General features: G+C 38.0%; 2 protein-coding genes across 7 annotated transcripts; one reads left to right on the top strand and one right to left on the bottom strand.

Annotated features, from left to right (window-relative positions):
- Positions 1 to 57: 57 nt before the first annotated feature.
- On the bottom strand, positions 58 to 17,006 carry LOC137977809 (uncharacterized). 6 transcript variants are annotated; one of them, XM_068825149.1, is made up of 22 exons: positions 16,535 to 17,006; positions 14,812 to 15,023; positions 14,047 to 14,085; positions 13,300 to 13,338; positions 12,790 to 12,837; positions 12,584 to 12,678; positions 11,479 to 11,573; positions 10,685 to 10,779; positions 10,274 to 10,378; positions 9,879 to 9,954; positions 8,735 to 8,816; positions 8,415 to 8,471; positions 8,081 to 8,119; positions 7,797 to 7,922; positions 7,297 to 7,434; positions 7,069 to 7,104; positions 4,722 to 4,782; positions 3,922 to 4,023; positions 3,121 to 3,162; positions 2,917 to 3,024; positions 2,224 to 2,259; positions 58 to 1,415 (listed from the first exon to the last, which is right to left on the bottom strand). In XM_068825149.1, exons 1-22 carry the CDS (start codon positions 16,855 to 16,857, stop codon positions 1,312 to 1,314), a joined length of 2,058 nt encoding a protein of 685 aa, XP_068681250.1. In that variant the 5' UTR covers positions 16,858 to 17,006; the 3' UTR covers positions 58 to 1,311. The 6 variants fall into 6 exon arrangements, with proteins under 6 accessions (XP_068681250.1, XP_068681251.1, XP_068681248.1 ...); XM_068825150.1 differs by having other exon boundaries at positions 8,415 to 8,468; XM_068825147.1 differs by having other exon boundaries at positions 8,081 to 8,122; positions 16,535 to 17,005.
- Positions 17,007 to 17,423: 417 nt separating this feature from the next.
- LOC137977608 (uncharacterized) lies at positions 17,424 to 20,382 on the top strand. The gene is made up of 4 exons (XM_068824888.1): positions 17,424 to 17,690; positions 18,657 to 18,941; positions 19,300 to 19,345; positions 19,549 to 20,382. Exons 1-4 carry the CDS (start codon positions 17,474 to 17,476, stop codon positions 20,309 to 20,311), a joined length of 1,311 nt encoding a protein of 436 aa, XP_068680989.1. The 5' UTR covers positions 17,424 to 17,473; the 3' UTR covers positions 20,312 to 20,382.
- Positions 20,383 to 22,500: the final 2,118 nt, after the last annotated feature.

Here is a 22,500-nt window from a genome sequence, read left to right as displayed (position 1 = left end):
CAGTCTTATAATTTCAAAGTGCTTATGAACTAAAACATTTTTTGTGGTGCGCTTTTTCCATGGGTTCAATACAAGGTTGACGTTAACTGCTTTGCATTTAGGTATTTCTTTCAAAACTGCAAAGCAATGGAATATTTGGGGGATGGAAATAGCAACGGGTTCACGGGAGTTGAGGACACTTAAAGACTTTGAGACAAAGGACTTAAAGTTGTAAAGAAGGAATGTATTGGACATATTCAGAACCTAAAGGCAAATAGTAAAGAGTTCAGTCTTTTTATTAACAGAATCCAAAATAGAATAAGTACTTTTTTCATACTACTTCATGTATTTAATGAATGCTTTTTCTAAAGGTAGTGTTACTGTAAAGGGGTTATGTCACATCAGCTATCTTAGGGTTTTTAGGCGGAATCTCTACTTATAATGACGAGTTTTTAAACTCGAAAATGGTAATGTGAAATTACTCTACTGATAAAATTAGCGTTACATCACGAACAAGATGTTTCTGAGCAAAAACTTTCTATACCCAGGCGGTTTGGCAAAAACTTGATAAACGTCGGGCCGACTCAGTTTTCAGTTAATCCTTTCACTCCCAAGAGTGCCACTTATAGATTTTACTCTGTCTAACGCTAGACGATTTTAATCGTCAATGGGGAGCCCCACGGGAGTGAAAGGGTTAACAACAGCTAGATTCACTCAAAAACTGTCCCCATTAACCCTTTCACTCCCAAGAGTGCCACTTATAGATTTACTCTGTCTAACGCTAGACGATTTTAATCGTCAATGGGGAACCCCACGGGAGTGAAAGGGTTAACAACAGCTAGTTTGACTCAAAAACTATGTCCCCATTAACCCTTTCACTCCCAAGAGTGACACTTAAAGATTTTACTCTGTCTAACGCTAGACGATTTTACTCGTCAATGGGGAACCCCACGGGAGTGAAAGGGTTAACAACAGCTAGATTCACTCAAAACTATGTCCTCATTAACCCTTTCACTCCCAAGAGTGACACTTAAAGATTTTACTCTGTCTAACGCTAGACGATTTTACTCGTCAATGGGGAACCCCACGGGAGTGAAAGGGTTAAGATTACCCAAATGCAATACATTTCAAATTTTGTCCATTTGGGTCTATCCATGCTTCTCTTTCCTTTTGCTGTATTTCTTTCATGTTGTTCAAAAGATTTAACTGTTTATTGAAATGTTTCATTCTACTTTTTACGCAGTTTGGGTGTCATGAAATTACATCCTTTTTTCGTGACATAGTGCCTTCCATAATACAGGAAATTAATTTTGAAAAGTTGAAATAGTCTTGTTAATTTAATATAATGTGGTTTTTTCGCTCTTTCTCCTTTTGTCGTCTGATCTTCCTTCTGCTTTTGGTACCCCCAACGTTCTGCTCGTTGCTTGTGGAATTATCTGTTGAATAAAATATATTGATTTTAACAAATTATTACTAGTTGTGTACATTTGTTGTCGCTCTCTGTTCACATTCTTTCAGTGACCTTTAACCCATTGACTCCTGGGAGTGAGACTAAAAGATTTTCCTCTAACACCAGGCGATAAAATTCATCAAGTGGAGGCATCCCGGGATGCCTGAACAGTGAATGGGTTAAATGCCACATTTCCTCTCTTAAAGACATCAAATGGTAGACATAAGCTAACTGTAAGTGCCTATGAAGGGAAAACTATGTTTTGCTTTTTTGAAAGGCCTTTCTGAATGACAAACAGTGGCATTTTCTTCTTTGAAATAGTCTACGTACAAAGACTAATCACAAAATAACAGATTTCTTCCAGAACACTTGTGTGTTGCTGTCAAAATTAATGATGCTTGGGAATTTACGTCAAGCTTATAAACAGGTGTAACTACTTGTGTTTCAAGTTAAATTGTTTGACCCTCCTTAATTGATCCATATTTAAAGATGTTATGTTCTTTGCCAAGATGGACTGGGGAGAAGAGTTGCCGTGGCAATGTCTCTGACGTACATCACTGCTGCCAAGTTTGATTAACGTGCATACTTGATTTTGTGATTTTTGCTAAATGGAAACTTTTTTGTTACATCAACAATTTTTAAACTAAAACTTTAATAACTTTGGGAAAGGGACAGATAGTTCAGCAAAGAAAATACAATTTTTGGTAGTTGTGAAATGTCTTTCATGTAAGCAAAAAGTAGCTTATACTTCATAGGTACTTCAAGTGAGGCCCTAAAGGGGAAACGTATCATACCTGTCTTCCTGTCTTCTTTCTCTTCTCTCACAACATCTGTGGGATGACAAGCAAACATGACATCAAATAGTTAGATTTTTGAAGATTTGTAGTTGCTTGTCTACATTAAATTCAACTTAAACACTTCAGATTTTCGTTGACCCCAATTTATGACAACATTAAATCATTTGTGGGAAACTAGATATTACACTGATCATGGGAGCATCTTTGCTGCACAGGGCCCTCTGACTATTAACAGTGAAGTCTGCATGCCATATTGCCTTTTTTCATTTTGTGTTTTTATTCTTGTACATGCATGTTTTACTCAAAGATGCAATTACCCTATGTATTTCTTATTTCTCTTTTTGTCACTAGGCCAAGGTGTATGTACCATACATCATACGTGCACTCTCATTGTAGATGAGAGTATGGAAACACGGCTGTGACATCACGTGAATTTTGATTGGTTATATGTTGTTGGACATGCGTCTTGATTGACTGGTAGGAAAAATGAGCGTGTATCAAAAAAATATGTTTCAATCAAGAATTTTCCTTCATTTGTTTCCTTCATTTGTCGAATTATCTTTGAGAAAGATTTTGTAAAAGCGATAGACGACTGTTTCCCTTGTTTACATTATTATTTAAACTGAGGATCATCTAACTTGAATCAAAATATACATAAAGTATGCAATGTTAATAAAGTAATGTTCTTACCTGTCACTACATTGGGTTTGATTTGTTTAGCTCTTCTTGTGTCCCTGCTTTCCAAATCTGCTCTTTCCTCTCTTACCCGCTTTTTTCTTTCTTTTCCTCGACCAGCATCTGTTCCAATAAAGCACCAAACAGTTTTGAATGTCTTTTATAATGATGGTCCAAAATACAAGGGATAACAATCAATCGTAATCATTTTAATCATACCGTTTGCTTTGTGTTTCTTTATTTTTGTTTTTTGCATGACACCTACCAGTCAGGAAAAAAAAAGGACAAATAACAATATGATCATTCAAACAATAATAAATTGTAATAAATGTAAATGCTTTGTTTATACACATAGCGGAAGTTCACTTGGCTAGCAAGCTAGATCAGAGAAAACCCACTTTTAACAATCTGAAGGAAACAATTGACACTTAATTAAGAACCTTAACTTGCAGGATGTAACCAGATGGCTATTTACAAAGCATATTGGAGTTGAATTCAGGACAACCGGAAACAAAATTCAAACAAGAAGCTCAAACGGGATTTGAACCTGGGCAATCGCATGAAAACCCAACTCCCTAACAACTAGACCACACTGCCTCCCTGGTATGCTAGTCCGCGATATGTACAGCCCCCCTCTCTTTGCTTGACGAATTACTGGTCTACACCACCTGTTATAATTCTAATTGAATGGATAATTCATGTACGAATTGAACTGTTGACATAAAAATCAGCCATTTTTCATGTCTTTCTGTTGTCCACAAACCTTGATCCCTTCAAATTTCATGTAGGGGCATCCCATAGAAGGTGAATGCTATTCTTCTCAGGGGAAAAGTACATGTTTGGGTCGTTTTGGTCTGGATCAGGGGCCACATACATATAAGGGAAAAATTCCATATTGAAATCAAGAGAATTTTTGGATTTGTCGTACTTTGTGGATTTACACCAAGTACCAAGTACATGTACCAAGTACCAATTAGTACTGTACACTAGTTGTTAGTCAAACAATCGAGTTTTTGTTACCTCTTATGGAACTGCTTTTGGTACACTTTTTGCTTTTATCCTGTCCCGTGCCTTCTTGCTTGTGTTTTTTTTTTTCTGATCGTATCCCTTCCTTGACAAGACCTGCAGCACAAGTTATCCAGGAAGCAACAAACCTGTTTATTAATGTATCTTGCTGAGGATTTATTTCATTGTCAATTTATTTTCGCACCTTGAATATTGCAGTATTGAGCACTTTTCACAACTACATTGTAACTTCGGAGAGTTTATGGTACCTGTGATGGAACTAGTTACTTTTTGTAGGGTTTTTGTTCTTCTCCTCTCTCCTACCCTCTAAACTATTTTTTCTTTTCCTGGTCTTTGCCTGTTGCAACAGCTTAATAAGTTATCCAGGAAGCAACAAAACAGTTTATTAATATCCTCATGCAGGGTTCATGGAAAAGGTGGTAAAGCCATGGAATATGTAAATGTTTTTTTCTGGCCTGGAAAGTCATAGAATTTTATTAGCAGTCATCAAAAATCCCGAAAATTATAGATATTTACGCTTATGCTCAAAACGAGGATAAAATAACATGAAAGGACGATGTGCCACTTGGAGTTGTGAAATTTTCACATTTTGAACATTTTCTAAATTAACTGCAGCATATAATTTTATTGTGTTGCTCAGGAAGCAACAAAAAAATAATGTCCATTCATTTGTGAATATCCTGATGGACATTCACAAGTTAACTGAATGATAACTTTTTAACTTTTAGATCTAGACTACTTAAACATCTTTCACTTGCCAATACAAACTGTACAAAAGTATTATGCAAACCAACCTGGAGATTCCACAGTTGAATTGTGGTCAGGCAATTCTGGGAAAGTCCCAGAAAATGTGACCTGAAAAAAAAGGCAAAGTAGGAGGGAAGTATCATTGGCTAAAAGAGATTGTATTGACAATTAGTTGTTGTTTTAAGCAATTGTTACTTTTAAATGAATGAATATGGCAAATTAAGGATATTAAGCTAATTTTATAAACCAAAGGTAACCATTTGCATTCTAGCACCAAACTTGAAATAAATCCTTGTGATAGAAGGTAACCCACCTTTGACCTCAGTACAACATATCAGAAGCTCCAAGTGTGCACACACCTTCGGCCTCTAATACTTGATACTCAAAGTTCCAGGTGGGTGAACCAATTGTATGTAGTGACTGTCGACAGGGAACCCACCTTCCACCTTAGCACAACATATCAGAAGCTCCAGGTGTGTGCACACCTTCCGCCTCTAACAGTTGATACTGAAAGTTCCAGGTGTGAGCCCATTGTATGTAGTGACTATCAATGGGGAACCCACCTTCCACCTTAGCACAACAAATCAGAAGCTCCAGGTGTGTGCACACCTCCCGCCTCTAACAGTTGATACTGAAAGTTCCAGGTGGGAGCCCATTGTATGTAGTGACTATCAATGGGGAACCCACCTTCCACCTTAGCACAAGATATCAGAAGCTCCAGGTGTGTGCACACCTTCCGCCTCTAACAGTTGATACTGAAAGTTCCAGGTGTGAGCCCATTGTATGTAGTGACTATCAATGGGGAACCCACCTTCCACCTTAGCACAAGATATCAGAAGCTCCAGGTGTGTGCACACCTTCCGCATCTAACACTTGATATCAAAAGTTCCAGGTGTGCACCCATTGTGTGTACTAGCTGAAGAGGAACCCACCTTCCACCATGGCATAAGATATCAGAAGCTCCAGGTGAGTGCATTCACCTTCCACCTCTAACACTTGATACCAAAAGTTCCAGGTGTGAACCCATTGTGCGTACGTGCTGCAGAGGAACCCACCTTCCACCACAGCATAAAATATCAGAAGCTCCAGGTGAGTGCATTCACCTTCCGCCTCTAACACTGAATACTGAAAGTTCCAGGTGTGATCCCATTATGTGTAATGGCTTCAGAGGAACCCACCTTCCACCTCAGTATAAGATATCAGAAGCTCCAGGTGAGTTCATTCACCTTCCGCCTCTAACACTTGATACCAAAAGTTCCAGGTGTGAACCATTGTGTGTAATGGCTACAGACGAGGAGCCCACCTTCCACCTCAGCATAAGATATCAGAAGCTCCAGGTGAATGCACTCACCTTCCGCCTCTAACACTTGATACCGAAAGTTTCAGGTGTGAACCATTGTGTGTAATGGCTACAGACGAGGAGCCCACCTTCCACCTCAGCATAAGATATCAGAAGCTCCAGGTGAATGCACTCACCTTCTGCCTCTAACACTTGATACCGAAAGTTTCAGGTGTGCTCCCATGGCTGAACTTCTCTAGATGTACGTGGAATGCAAGTGGTTTCCCAAACTTTATCATGATAATTTACAGACCTAATAGAAACAGAAATTGAATCTAATTGTCCAATGCTACCAACCGTAAGGCCACTTTACTCCAAGTCCATCAACTTCATACCTGGTCTTTGCCTGTAAAGCCCTATATGCCAATTCATTTTGCCCTAGCTTTTCCCCATCCAAAACCCAAATCCAATTCCTGTGTCTGCACCCCTACCACATTGCTTAGACTATCAGACTCCTTTCTCGCTCAGACAGATCAACCACTCCTGAAACAATATTTCTCACATTCATTGTAACAGGAAATGCTCTGCCAGTATGTTTTACTTACAATGTATAGTTATGCAGTGTGTACTACACAACCATGATTGTACTTAATCAGTAATGATGTACTTATGCACTTATGATTCTGTTATAATTTCAATTCTTGCTTTGGAATTTTATGGTTTCTAAGTATGTTACCCTATACTACTACTACTACTACTACTACTACTACTAATAATAATAATAATAATAACAATAATATTGTTATTATTATTATATTTATTATTGATTATGATTCTGATTAGGATTAGGATCATTATTATCATTATTATTACCGTTTAGCCTCCACCTGTAAGCACTAAGGGATGGACCAGTTCCATACATGTAGGAATATTGGAGTGGCAAAAATCAGAAATTAGGATACCTTTAGCAATTTCTTTGATCAAACATGCACCACTGCCTCAAGGTGGTTAAATTTAATGCCGTAATTAAACGAAGAACAAATCTTGCAGAAACAGTGACTTTCCCAGGTCCATATACCCTCCATACAGAAATGGTCCACCCCACTTGCACTTACTTCTGTATGAGTCATTATGTTCTTTACTTCTCCGTCCTGTGAAAACAACAACAACAACAACAAAATTAATAATCTCATTCATGATTATTAGACTGAGTATAATGAAATAACATTATTATGATTTCTTGGCTGTTAATAACAAATAATATTATTCTTGTTTGATAATGGAAATAATATTATTATTCTTGTTTGATAATGGAAATGATAAATCATTATTTTTTTAAGTACCTTTTCTATGAGTTTGAGAACTTCTCCACCTTGGACACTGTCTCGGGGATAATAGATCTCCAATCCACTTTGCTTTTGACAACCAATAACAAAGTACAGTGGAAGATCTTTATGACTGCCCAACCAGTCATACACTTCCTGTAAAATAGACCATTTGGGTAATAATTATAGTAGGATTAAGAAACTAAGGATATTTCAAGTTAAAATATGACAGTTCATACAAGGATACAATGCGGGGTTGTATGTGTAGATGCATTATGCCTCAGAAACCGTGGCCTTAATCTGAAGAAAGCACTTTTTTTTTCATCTTAGGTTTTTAATAATCCCCTTTCTTTTTTTGAATACAAGATGCAACAACAATGTTTGAGGCTTATGGAGACTATTTTATGGTTGAAATTTAGCTGCGATTTTACAAATGACGCAAAAGTTATTCACTTATTACTGTGGTCGTGGTTAATATATTGTTAAAATTATCCTTCACTAAGTATTCACTTCATCACCTGATAGAACCCATTCCTCCTGAATCTTCTCTCCAACAAACCGATGGGTGTGTGGACCTTAATCAGCACACCTTCTGTGTCTTCTGGAAGCACTCTTCTTGCTCTCACAAGTCTCACTTTATTGATCTGCAAAGGCACCATTTTAACAGAAAGTTAAATTAGATATTATGGAGGGTGTAAACTGCAAGTTGCTTGCTTAAACTCCCTAATTTATTTAGAACTGCTATACAACACTGTTGCTCATACTGTAAACATAACATTAATTTTAGTGCACTGTAACTCACATCATCTCTTGGAGAACTAACTGCTGGTAATTCTTGCACCTGCTGGATGGAATAAATATATTAACATTTTTAACAGGGACCACTTGCAAACATTTTATGTTGTAAGGTATGAGCAATGTACTGATTATTGTAAAGAACACAGCAGGCATTTGCAAAACAATGTATCGCTAAACAATGTTACATTAAATTGTTGACTTTGCTGTGATGAGTATAATGGGATGGTGTGCCTGACTTGAACATGAGCGATACTGTGAAATTTTAGCTGTCTTTAATCTTTGAGGGGGTGGGGTTCTCCTCCTGATATTGAACACTTGAGAGAATCATTTAATGTTACCTCAATCTCACTTGTGGTGATACTTTCACTGACTTTGTTTGTTCCTGCTCTGCACTGCTAAATGAGTGAAGGCAGACTCAATCAAAAAATAACATATTATTTTAAGACACTAAACTAATACAATGGTGAAACCAGCCTTAATTTAGTAATGCAGATTAATAACAAAAAGTGTAATATCCACGTTCAATAATGGATGGGCATGGCAATCTAATATATGTAGCGAAAGGGAGCAGACAAACAACACAGTGTAATTTACTGAAAGATACATAAAACTAATCTATGCATAGTGCATCTTAATGAATAATCACCACATTAATTACCTTTGAGGCATCACATCTTGCTGATAGGATATACTCCTCATCCTGTTTTTTCTTTAAGGCCACTTCTTGTGCTTTTGTTGTTCTATAATGGTAAGACAGAAGTTACTTAATGTACCTGACTTCTCAAATTAATTGCTTGCTTCCAAATCCAAAGAGTTACTTAAAGTTGTAAGATTAATGCAACAGCAATCCCCTATACAGATGGGAGGTGTGGAAAGTGTGTATAGATCACAAGGAATGTTAATGCTATCTTTATGTTAATGATTGCTTAAATTGATTAATATTTTGCCTTCCATATTAGAATTCTGCAAACCTTCAATTCTTTTATTGTTTAAAGATCCTGCCAACTGATACTGAAAAGTCATTGCTACCAAATGTTGTTGGGAAGGTTGCGGGGATCAATTCACTTCACACCTAATTCGATTTTTCTAACTATTAGCTGAAGTATTTGGGAAATACCATGCTCTTGTGGCCCCCCTCCCCCATATTCAATGTTTGGTTCTTCAGGTAAGAAAGTCACCATTTATTTCCCTGGAAAATCCAACATAGATAAAGGGGGAGGGGGATTATTTTTAAAATGAAGCTACCTTCTCAACACTTTTGTCCATGATTGTAGTTTTAAAAATGTGACAAAAGTTAACACGTGAAATATCATAATTAGCGTTAATTAATTAATAACTGCGATGACCAGCATCTCAACTTAATTATATCTGCAGTTCAAATGCATAGTTTTACATGCATGGCTTTCATACATGTATATTAACTTTCATAATATCTATAGCGTCTGCAGGCTCACTATGAACTCACAAAATGACCAGCTCCCAAATGTCATGATAGCTCAACTGGTAGAGCACTATATTATATATTGCACCGGTAGCACAGAGGTCAGGGTTCAAATCGCATTCAAGCCTGTAATTTATCAGGCTTCCCTTTTGATACTGCTCAGGTAACGTTAATTAATAACTGTGATGATAAGCATCTAAACGTTAAAATAATAATTTTGTTATGCAGTGGCCCCTTTCAAGGGTGATTCATGTTGAGATATTAATTTTAGTGAATCCCTAATTTAGAAATCATTGGAAAGGACACTTTAAATAGCTGTTGGCTAATTCAATGGTGTCACAAAGGTGTGCATTCATCTCACCTGTTTATCATCACTACTTGTATTGCTTCCATGGCTTTTTCAATGGCATCACTAAACTCACATGCAGGAAATACACCTTTAAGAAATGAAAATTTTTGTCTGCAATTATTATTGGTATATTCAAAGAAAGGAAGGGGGGGGGGGGTATTCAGAGAACTGGGGTTGGGGGTTGAAAAGCAGGAATCTCAATTCAAGGGCACAATACCTTTATAGAGTATAAGGCAATAATATAAGGACCTTCAAGCTTGACGGTAAGTTAATAATAAATGAAATTTTACAGGTTAAAAATCCTGGCTCGCAATTAAATTAATTACTTAAGTGCTCGAAGGTTAAAACTCTATACCCTTGATATTATTGTAACCTAATGTTAACTACATGTATATTGTTACATGTACCTGTAAATTTCTCCACAGTCATTGGTACTCGTAAACTGCGAAGTGAAGGGGTACAAATCATCAACTGGGGTAACCGAAGACTTTGTCCCCCTAAATCTTGTAGTGCTGCAGATGAAAGAAATTTAGATTTAAAACAAAACTGTATAGATCTACTGTCACAGTTAACAAAGGTGAGGTATTTCAAAGGAAAATAATGTGACTCCAGCAATAGTGTGGATTAAATTATCATTTAGGGAACTTGTAGCCACATTAATTCTGTGCAGTAATATTGCCCCATGTCTATTTTAGAAAATGTCTTGGCAAAATTCACTTCATTATTCATAGCTTCAATAATTATACTTGGTACTTTCCAAGTGTTTTTACAAAAATCCACTATGTATTTAAAACTTAAGGCCATTCTCACAGCCCTACCCATCATTCCTTCAACACTGTCTTTGCTAGAAATCCAAACTAAAGGATCCGCATCACTTGCCATTCTTTGTGACACATAGTAGTTACAAAGGTCTCTAAAACAAAAACAATATATGAAGTTAAGGACGTTCGTGCCCGAAATGTTCCCACGTACAGATTGTTTTTAAACTTTTCACGCAGAAAGGTAATGATCTACTTTTGGCAAAAAGGCAAGAAAAAAAAAAAATGGGGGGTCACCGTGCTCCTTTTCGAGATCATGAGGTGCACTTTTTTGAAGATTGCGTTACTTTAAGATGATCTTGTCTTACGACTGTAAGCCATAGAAAAGCTACATTAGGGAAATTTAGATCAGGTAAACATGCATACTCAATTCAACATAACTAATATAACTAAATTAACCTTTGCAGCTGATGTCTTTTTCTGAGGTGAAATAGACCTTGAAAAACGATACATATTAGTCTAAGAAAGAAAACTTCGGTCGCACGAGAGCCCACAACTATCCCATGATGCCACAAGCTTTCACGTTCCATTCTTGTGGAAATGTTTGCGCCTTTAGCATCGTGTTTACTTTCGTGGTCTGCGTCGGATGCATGACGTGTGCGTGACATGTGCGAAAAAATGCGCAGTAGCAATGGCAAACATCCTCAAGTTTAAACTAACAGACTTGGCCGTCTGTATAGATGTACTTCCAATGATGGAATAAAATATTGTTTTATTTTAACACATAACATATATCAAATTAGAACATTATCATCTTTGGCCAATTAACAGACTGGGTTCATTTGAAAACTCACCTTAACATCTCACTTTCCTCTACAGTTAAAAAGCTTGCTTGATTAGTGATGAACACTAAACCAATTCGTGGCCCCTTATTGATGTGCTGACAAAGCTGAAACGGGATTATTATAGTTACAATAATTATTGAAAAGAGATATCAGGGTTCGGGGTATATAGCCATTGACACCTCAAATGCCTGGCATTAGACAGAGTACAATCTGTTAAGTCTCACTCCTGGGAGTCAATTAATGGTAAATGGAAGGGTATATTATAGTTTTTGACTGATTAATGGCAGAGTACATAGATTTTGACAGCTTAAAATGCTATTTCTGACAGTTGTAGGCTGCGAAATTGGCAGAAATAGATATTTTGACGGCACAGACCAGAGCACTGGGTCTGGTTGTCTGGTGGGGATTATGGGTAATTTGTTGTACAAATAGTGATCCGTTAGGGATTTGAATCAGTCTAGGTTCAGCTTTCTTCACCTACTTTTTTGTTAAATTTTCCCCTTAGCCTCCATAGGGTAGTGGCACTTGCATAGGGTTTGGAGAATACGTTCCCTCATTCCCGAAGGGTTTTGGGTTTTCGTATCCGGCAGGTGCCCAGTGTACTTTTCCTTTAACAAGCTTTTAGGAGGTCAGTACCATTAAGTATGCTTACGCATTGTTATGCTAGAGCGGAGTTTGTATGCATAAGGTAAGCAAAATAAACCGGCTTGTGGCGCTTGCTGTCCTACATGCCCATGTATCTACACAGTTGTGTTGTGATTGACTTAGTCGTGTTGTGTCTGATTGAATAGTGGAGTCAAAATTCATCAAATGTAACAGTTAGTGATAAATAAGTATAATTCTACAAGCATGTTTATTATAGGTTATTAAAGAAATGTGCCTTGGTAATTATCAAACAAAATTATTGGAGAACTAGGAATTTGAAGTCTTTCTTAACTAACAATTTAAAAAATACTGGGTTTAAAATCCCTATTCCCAAGCCCCTCTCTCCCAGTGATCACAAAAACACCCATTCAAATTGGGTGGTTGGGTTGGTACAAGGCATGGATTTTAACAAAATCTCAGCCTGATTATAAAGTGAGTTTACCTTTAAACGAAATCACACTTGACTTACACATTCAAAGGATATGCCAACAAAGGGTAAACCAGTTACGTTTGCATGTCTCATTGCTGCATTTATTGGCTGCATTTGTGATGTATGCAACAATCCTAAAGAAAATGAAATATGTTATTTTGCATGTGGTGATTACGTTTAGATACTAAAATAAGTAACTAATTAAACTCATTGAAAGATAGAGAAAAGCCCTTTTATGGAATTACCTGGGTAATATAGCCCATCATCACAGTTGTCCACTGTGATTAAACCAACTGCAAAATTAAACCAATAAAAACAAAATGTAAGAGATATCTACAATACCCGCTTATTATATTATGAGAAGCTCATGACCTTGAAACGTTTGACTCTGGTTCAGGGCTTGGGTTTTTTAAATTTAAAAATTTCATTACTTATATCTAACAAAGCTCGCATTTTCCTGCACATATGCAGCTTCACTTTGTCCATATTTGGCCACAAAATTGGTGTCCAAAAATCCCCTGCTTTATTCCAAGGAGAGTTGTATTACATTAAATGCTTCAAGGTCATGTGTTTCGGTTTGTTATTACTTCATAATGGTTGTAAATAGCCATTGATTTTTTTTAACTTAGTCTGCCTCCAACACTGACAGTCGCTTTAGGTAGAATTTTGTTTTTACTAGGCTTTTGGCATTTACAGATAAACATTCAACTCCACTGATATTGACTTAACCAATTTACAATCCAGTATGTCAGTACCTGTTGTGCCTGCCTCATGATACTGTGGTCCAAAATGCCCTAGATGGGACCAAAATTAAACTCATGAGAGAGGTGCATACATGAACTCTGACCATTACAGTTGTAGCGTTAAGGATTGAATCAACACTAATCTCAAGAAACCCTCATTTTCAGTTCATATGTGAATCGTAACACTAGGTAATATAGGAATTTATTTGCTTCTTGAATGAAAATTGTTATGACTTTTCCTCGCAGCAATCTTGTGTTGTCTTAACCGAGAGGAGATTGGGTCAAGACATCTGGGTCAGCCAATCCAGCCAATGTTGAATTATGCTGCCCCTCATCCAAGATTTGAATTGATCACACTTGCATGGTGCGTACATGGCGTACAAACAGTTTTGGAAACAGATTGCGTTTGAGTTGTACCTTGGTTGTTGCAAAATTTTGCCCAACAGCACCCCAATCACCTCCTTGGGTATAACAACTATTGGCATTTTGTATTATTGCTCGGCTTTGGCATTGTTTTTAATGAAAAAATAGCCAATGCTGTTGCAGTTTACACATTTACTTTAAAAGTAACCATTATCCTATTAAGTATCATGAGTATTGGCAATTTCTTGCCCTCGCCTTTGCAACGGCTTTGTTGGACAAGGCCCAATTTTCCCCCATTGCTGTTGTCAGTGTATTTTACCTCGCAAACAGGTTGTGGCATTGATAGCCAAGTTTTAGCTTTATTCAGGGGGCATAGTGCATACATATATTAAATACCTTTGATGCATTTTTTGCTGTCATCAGTAATCAAACGATCTACAAAACAAAGATGAAGGTACAATGTCAACATGTTTCAGTAGTCTGAAACACCTTTATCGGAAGTTCCACTCTGGGTAGGATCCCAGTTGGGGTTAGGAAGCTCTCTTTTGTAGCCCTTATTAGAATAATGTGGTTATCTCAATTTACCTGGAATTATCGTATGGAAGGTTTAGCCATTTTTCAGCGATGTTTCAACTGTTTCACTTTATGCAGGTTTATATTATTTCTTTAACTCTTTTGTACATGTAGTATGAAAGCCCTTAACGAGAGCAGGGCTGGTGCAGTGGTGCCTTCCATGAATCCCGCCCAGGTTCAGTTATCAGGTTCGCTGCCATATGTGGATTGAGTTTCTTGGTTCTGTACGCTGCTGTGAGAGGTTTCTCCCTGTGTACTCTGGTTTTCCCCTGTCCTCAAAAATCCAACATTTGATTTGGTTTGTACTCTCCCCAATCAGTAGAGCACTTGTGCTCTGCTAAATAACCTTGAGACTTAAATATAGTGATTATTATTATTATTATTATTATTATTATTATTATTATTATTATTATTATTATTATTATTATTATTATTATTATTACTAATTATTATTATTATTAAGTGTGAAATTAAACAACCGACACCCTGCTGGACCCTTTCACTTCTGTAATCTAATGCATGATAAGCAACCTCTGCTTATATCTGTTATAACGTCTGCCTCTTTGCACAAGCTGGAAAATTACATACCAGTAGCTCTGATTTGATGGACATTTGAGCTGACCACAGTAACAGGTTCTTCAATGACATCATCATTCTCAGGAGGTTCCTGTCCTCTTGCTAAGAAAACTCTGGTTGTACTGTATTTGTAGTTTGAAACTATCTCATTCCCAGATAGAGAGGAGCCAACATAGAAGAGGGCATGATTCCCTGCACTCTTTGACTTATAGAAGCTGATTGTGCTGTCAAAATGAATACATGAGATGTATAAATCAAACCTATAGGGATAACATCTGTTTACAAACATTGCTTTTGTTATTCAAATGGGCCAACCACAGGAACAAAAGACCCTCTGTTTTGACAGCCAGTGAGGCTCTGGCACATCAATGACAATATGACGTCAACTATATCTTCACTCTAATCAAGCAGGTATCTGTTCCCACCCGGCAATCATGTAAAACAGTTGTTACGCTTTTTCTACTTTTTTCAGCTTCACTGTTGGTTTTCCGTGTTTTAAATGAAGTTGAGCCACTTAGGGAAGTGGGGAAGTACTTCCCTAAGTGGCTCAACTTCATTTAAAACACGGAAAACCAACAGTGAAGCTGACGACTGCCCAGCAATAACTTCGGGCTGTGATACCGGGATGGCCTGGGAACGAAAGTGTTGGTTAATATTTTCTTGCCATTTTGGGACATCCTCTAGACGTCGTAATTGCATTGTAGTTGCTAAAACTCTCCAGCCAGAGGGCGGAGGAGGCGGCTGAAAATTCAGGCTATATTCCCGAATTCGTATTGGTGACAACGAACAGAAATTTGCGCCAGCGAATGGAATTTAGCGGCAGGAAATACAACTTAGCGAATATGAGGTTGTTTTAGCAAAGATGATGGCTACGCCAGCGACAACGCCATTCAGAGCAATTGGTTGCTGTCACGCTTGAGAGAAACACAGTGTAACACTAGTGTTGACACTACTTTGGTATCAACTCTTTGGGGTTTCATTATCATTGGTTAAGGAAGGAAAAAGTAATAGTGCTGCACATGCAGCCCGCATTTCGATAGACCTGTTTAAGGAATATTACAAAGAGCGAGTAACATTCCAGGTCGATAACGGCCCCTGAAACGACCTGAAACCGCACGTTTAAAAGCATTTATGGTGAAGCGGGCTCTGCGCTATATTTTAGACGCTTACTCGGGCTCTTTATTCTAGGCGCAAGAGGGGTTTTCTTGTGTTCAAGGTCCGAGAGAACGTCGGGCTGACGAGTCAAAGACCATGTTTGCCACTCCCCTCCTTTCTGTTGGAATTTGATCATAAAAGATTCCTATCGTTAGTGGGAAAACGAGATTTCTCCTACTTGAGGATTTTCCATTTAAGAAAATAGCCCACCTTTTTATTACAACTCAAGTTGTTAAATTGGAATTATTCAATCCCCCCTAAGAACAGCCACAAGGATTACGAAACATAACAATGAAGTGTTAACTTGAAACTCTCATCATAGCAGAGCAATGTCTGCCAAAAATGTCGATCATTTCTGAATTGATGTATTGTTTCACTACTCGGGAGATTAAAAACGACAACGTGTTCTGGAAAACAAAATTAAAAAACGAATACTTTTTAATTTTGATATGATATTTTTCACTTTGCTGCTTTGCGCATGTTACATTAAAGCTTTCCTTCATAATATTGGAACGAATCTTCTAACACCAAAGCATCAAGTCGGTAACCTTTTTCTCAATTAAATGTAGGCTAAGCTTACCTGGTTGACCCGATCTGCGGTATTTCTCTCTTCAGCAACGTTAAAATTGCGTCCGAAGCCATCCCTTTTGAAAACTTAACGCGTTTACCATCTAATGACGATAAATCCACATTTGTTACGTTTTGGCCAAGCCACACAAATGTCCTTGTGGGCTTGGCACCCGCATTCCTGGTTGTAATTCGGCTCGTCGTTTCTGGGGACGAGCTGTTGAACAAAGGACCAACAGCATTTGGTCGACTTGTTAACCTTTCCTGTTCGAGATCAATCGATTGCAAAACAGAAGACATGGTTGAACTTAAGCTACTAAATAATTCTTCGGACATCTCACAAAAAAATCCTCAGTGCAACCTGGCAGAGGTTTCCGGTATCAAATAGCATAAAGGACAAAAGACCCACGTCATGTGCTGAAGAGGAAACTACAAAACCAATCAAATACAATGAAACCATATGGTATCGCATCAAAGGTCACCTAAAGCGCGATCCAAAGCTGCTGTTATAGCCCGTTTACAGGTTTAAAGCTATAGAAAGAAACCATTAGACGAAATAGGAAAAGAAACTTTCACTTAATCTTATTCAGATGCCTTTTATGGAAGGGTCCGTGTCCGCGATTATTGTGTTGCTAATTGTTTTCTCGCAAGCCGACACAGGTAACCCAAAATATAAATAGAACCCCTAGCTCATGGTAGCCATGTCATTTTTAACTTCGATACAAAAAAAAATTGTTTTTCAGATGTCGCGCTTGACCCCCAAACAGTTGAAGTATTTGTCAACGAGGTACACGATCTCTACTTTCTCGCCAAAAATTCCATAGAGGACCCGAATGTAAGTAATGAACGCTTGTCGGGGCTTAAAATCAAACTGGAAGCAGCCATACAACATCTCAGGCGAATCCACTGGACTTTAGAAACATCAAGGCCTTGTTCAGAACCAACGTTACAGATGCTGGTAACAAACCTTCTTAGTTTGGAAGGCATACTTGGTCGGATGATTGAACAATACAGTTGTTTAATTCCTTTCCTAGCGGAACACCTCTGCTACAGGGCACCATTATCAGCCACGAGGAGCGTTGGCAGACCTTCATATATAATCACCAAGGAACAACTGGAAGTTATGCGCGCATACGCTTTGTCGTGGATGGATATCGCAAAAGCTCTCGGTAATCCATGCAGTGCACTAATGACTAATGAGCATAGTATGTACTTGTAAGACATGAAACGTGTGCAAACTTGACAACATGCATTCAAGTTGTGTAAAAGGCAGAGCCTACAAACTTAGCAGAATACTGTCCGACACGAGAAGCCTCTCGTTTACTTAATAAAATGGGTGATACTTTAATAAACTTGAAACAAATATACGAAAATTGTTTCTCCCTTAACAATATAAGCAAGTTCAATACCTTTTCAAATGGTTACAGCCCTAAAAACTGAAAGAAATACACTTTGTTTCAATATTATGAAAGTATTAGTCATTTTCTTACGTTTTCGAGCAGTTTATTGTATTTGTTAGCTTCCCTTTAAGTTTGTAAGCTTTGCCTATTACTTTTTTTTTTTATGTCCGTGTATCAGTGTTCGTCATTAAATGATTTGTATGCAAGTTTTAAGGTTTGTACGCCTCTCATTATGTTCGGGTGCCATTAATTAACTTTGCGTTGATTTTTTTCAAGTTTGCTTGTGCTCTATCAATTTGTATACAAGTTACCAAGTTGGTAGGCGTTTTCTGTCGATACCGGCCACGATATTCGTGACAAATTGTCAAGATTCTCAAAACCCAGGCGGGTGTCAAAATGAAATCAACGTCGCGCAGACTGAAGTGAAGCTGTGCTTAACGGTCCAAACGTTTTGAAATGAAGTTTTTTTTTTTTAATTGAAGTTTTTGAAGTGTTTTTGAACACTTCAAAAACAGGGAAAACGTCAAAGTTTCTGTGAAAATTTGGAGAAAAAAAATTATCGTGACTAATTTTATTCCTGGTTTTCGTCATGTTTTATCATTCTTAGGCGTCATAACGGTACCACATCACTAAACCTAGTCAAGTCCCTAGAACAAGAAGGACTTGACATCTTTATCCTGTGCAGAATTATTTGATAAACAAAATGATATTATAATTGTATTCGTTTATCTCTAGGTGTGTCGATTTCTACTATTTGGCGTAGGAGGGTTTACTTTAGTATGGGAAGGCAGCACCAGCGGGGAAGAAGGACTTTGACTTCGGCTGAATTGCGGGAAGTTGTCGAAGAAATAAAGAGCAGATCAATGGATGCAGGAATAATCATGATCGAAGGGGAATTAGCAGCTAGAAATTTGTATGCATCACGGTCTGATATATCCGACGCGCTCATTTCCGTGGACCCAGTTGGTGCAAACTTGAGGTGGCGCAACCTTACGCCCAGGGTGACTTATTCCGTTCCAGGTAGCCGCAGTCTTATTTAAGTAAAATCTATCAATGGAATATTTATTCTCAACCCCGTTATTCCTAAAATGCAACATTGATAACCCATGCTATTCATGTCAATATTTTTAGTGGTGACATTTTAGGTGCAACCCAATTTAGGGCCGCTTGAGCGCTTTATAGGCACAGCTTTCGTCTTTCACCAGTATGTGCACGACTTGGCGTCTAATTTGGGTTTGATGGTTTTCTAATCTACTCGGAGAACTTTTTTTCTCCGAGTAGGAAGCTTATCATAACGATTGTCCCCGATTCTTTAAATATCCCTATCAATTTTTTACGCATAAACTGATCAGAAGTTTTTAAACCCTTCCATCTTCAGCCCCGAACAGTCTTTGGCATTTAGATGGCAACCACAAACTGATAAGGTAAGGTAATGTAAGTTAAGTTACTTTTTCTGGCAGCACGGGAAACCCATCCTATCACGCAGCGCCCAGCGCAACGTCTACCAATTTTTTTAACTGACTTCTTTGCGAGAAAATGTAAGTGTACAAAGCCACCGATTAAATCTACGGTTCAGGCGCTGGTAAGTTGTAAAAGTCATAACCATCACAATACTGTCATTTTACAGGTGGCGTTTGGTTGTTCACGGAGGTATCGATGGCTATTCGAGGCTGGTTGTCTACCTTAAATGTTCAGATAACAACAGAGCAGCGACTGTGGCAAGTCTTTTCGTTTCTGCAACGGAAGAGTTTTGTTGGCCGTCAAGGATACGGATCGATAAAGGTGTAGAAAACGGGGAGGTTAAGCGGCTGATGTTGCAGAGAAGAGGAGAGGGTCGAGGTAGCGTTTTACAAGGAAGTTCCGTGCACAACCAGCGGATAGAGAGACTTTGGAGAGATATGCGAAAAATGGTCACAGAATACTTTAGGCGTCTTTTTTATTTTTTAGAAAACCAAGCTCTTCTTGATGCTACTAGCGAAATAGACCTTGCTGCACTGCACCTTGTATTCATTCCAAGAATAAATAACAGTTTGAGGAATTTTAAAGCATCTTGGAACAACCACAAATTATCCACAGAGAACCAGAAAACCCCTAACCAGCTCTACATTCTTGGCATGTTACGGATGTTTGGTTCCAACCACAGTGCAGTCAGAGATTTCTTCGAGGAAAACATAGTTGCCGAAAATTATGGGGTCTCTGAACCAGAAATAGCCGACGCCATATTACCAGAGAGAAACGAGGTAGTGGTCCCAGTCAATGCGGTATCGCTTTCCGGCGAATGTTTAGTTGAGCTACAAAGATTGGTAGATCCCCATAGTCATGATGGAAACCATGGAATCTCGATGTACATTCAAGCAAGGGATATCATCAACAGACACCACAGTCCATAGATGTTAAAGCAAGGTTACTGTAGACTATTCGACCAAATCCCAAGTTTCCCTCGAAGGTTTTTTTTTGTTTTAATCGGGTTCCTATTAGAATGGGGGGGGGGGGGGGAGGGGAAGGGACTAAGGAAACTGGGGTAATCATGAAAACAGTTGCTGATCATTAAGATTAAAATTTAAACTTTAAAAACGTCAAGCCTTTGTGTATATGTATTAAATCCGCTGTAATTATCTTGACTTATGATGATTTTAACTTGCAAAGATTATTGCATTTATGAAATAACCTTTTTCCCCTTAAGTGATGTTTCGTCGTCGCACATGGTAATTTGTTATGTGCTTGTGATTGTCAATAAAGTTAAACCCTTCTGGCTGGGGGGAGTAACTACTGAATACCATGCCAATTTTGTTAGCATTCGGCGGTGTTTTCAGCAGTTAAGCTGGCTGCGGTTTTTAATCTATAGCAGAGAATTCCTCTTGCTGTAAATTTGTGCATGTTGCTCATAAAAAAGGATGTTAGGTTGTCGGTCACAGTTTATTGCTCCGCAATATAGCAACTCTTTTTCGGTCGGCAAATTTCCCTGCAAAATGGATATAGAGCCAAAAACTAATTAAAAAAAAAAAAACTTTAAAGGTCGGAAAATGAGATATACAGAGAAGAATATATTTAATCCAAATTTATCTGGGTTAACCAGGATTTACGAAGCACTTGCGGTTTTCACCACCCTGTATATGACAGCAAGGGGACATGTCGCGAATATTTGGCCGGGTTGGATTGCACTGAAGGTGTCAAAACCTAATTTGCATTCTGTTATGCCAAAAGTATACAGCATTTTAAAGCTATGCCGACAACCCGTTTCTGAAGCACTTTTGGGCCAAAACTTAAAAAGAAAAGAGCTTTTAATATAACGTAAGGCTCCAATAAAATATTTCATTCAGCGATCAATCGAGGAGCGAAAAATACAATGCCGAACATTTCTTTACGCCACTACCAGTTGGACGAAAATTGTCTCTTCCAAAAACGATCATTACCGTTTCTATTAAAATGTTTTCATAATGGTCACTATAACGTTTTCACTTTAAATTCTAAAATGATACTTCTACTAAATTTTTACACTTCGTCACAAAAGACAAAGGTCACATACAGCAATTTTCCAGATGAGCTGAGGAAAAAAAGTTTAAACCCAATTCTAAAAATTGTCACAATGTCAACTTGTTCAGCAAAATAGTTGGAAGATCATGCTTATCAAATTAAAGTAACCTTGACCAGAAAACCAAAGGTTCTTTGCTATTTCAAATTTTTTCCTGCGCGAGCTCATTATCACTGTCATCAGATTTTATTAAGAGGATGCTATTAGGGGTGCAGGGATGGCGTAGTGGTGAGAGCACTCGCCCCCCACCAATGTGGCCCGGTTTCGATTCCCAGATTCGGCGCCATGTGTGGATTGAGTTTGTTGGTTCTCAACTCTGCACCGAAGCGTTTTCTTTGGGTACTCTGGTTTCCCCTCTCCTCAAAAACTAACGTTTGACCTGATTTTCGTTAATTGTTAAGTTCAGTTTACAGTGTCCTAGTACTCCAACACTACCATAATCATACCTCAGACCACAATTAAGGAGTGTGCAGAATTTTTCGCCCTCGAGAGAGTCAGACCTCTTATTTGGATAGTTTACTCTTCAGAACTGTGTTTCAGATGTTAGCTGTGCAAAAGACGTGTAATCGAAGTCGAAATGAAGTAATTAAGAAAAAGGAAACTGAAATAATTGTCTTCGCTTTTTGTATTTTTACACTTCGTAACGTTACTATTATGATAGCTGTGTTAATAGAACAATGATCAATATTTTGGGTCATATAAATAAGACGTCGAGCCTTTGCTTTTAACAGTGCAATCGACTAAGGTGATTGCTTTTCGCGCTTTATTAGCATGCTCATGAGATTTCCGGAAACAATAATTCTGTGGAAGTGTGAAAAATTGGAAGTCAACACTTGCGTATTAAACATACCAGAGCCCTCGTGCTGTTTTTTACAAGTTTTACAAAGTTTTTTGCAGTTTATAATTTACCAAGCGACTCAGAATTAGTCGCGTGGTATCTAAGCAAAAATAAAAAGCCAAAATTCGTTAACAGTAATAACTTGAATGAGGGTGTGAGTTAATTCTTTCGCTCATTCTGAACTCGGTACGTTACTATGCTGATGTCAA

This window comes from Montipora foliosa, chromosome 11 (assembly GCF_036669935.1).
Source record: "Montipora foliosa isolate CH-2021 chromosome 11, ASM3666993v2, whole genome shotgun sequence".
Classification (NCBI taxonomy): domain Eukaryota; kingdom Metazoa; phylum Cnidaria; class Anthozoa; order Scleractinia; family Acroporidae; genus Montipora; species Montipora foliosa.
This window is presented reverse-complemented; position numbering and strand designations above follow the sequence as displayed.

Bases quoted from the DNA above. Each gene is read 5' to 3' on its own strand.
- LOC137977608 (XM_068824888.1), top strand. From the start codon at position 17,474: ATGCTGGTAACAAACCTTCTTAGTTTGGAAGGCATACTTGGTCGGATG. The intron at 17,691-18,656 runs GTAATCCATGCA...GTTTATCTCTAG, and splicing joins GGATATCGCAAAAGCTCTCG to GTGTGTCGATTTCTACTATT. The intron at 18,942-19,299 runs GTAGCCGCAGTC...TTCCATCTTCAG, and splicing joins GGTGACTTATTCCGTTCCAG to CCCCGAACAGTCTTTGGCAT.
- LOC137977809 (XM_068825147.1), bottom strand. From the start codon at position 16,857: ATGTCCGAAGAATTATTTAGTAGCTTAAGTTCAACCATGTCTTCTGTT. The intron at 7,105-7,296 runs GTACTTAAAAAA...TTGTTTTCACAG, and splicing joins TTCTCAAACTCATAGAAAAG to GACGGAGAAGTAAAGAACAT. The intron at 3,025-3,120 runs GTATGATTAAAA...TTATTGGAACAG, and splicing joins AAAGAAACACAAAGCAAACG to ATGCTGGTCGAGGAAAAGAA.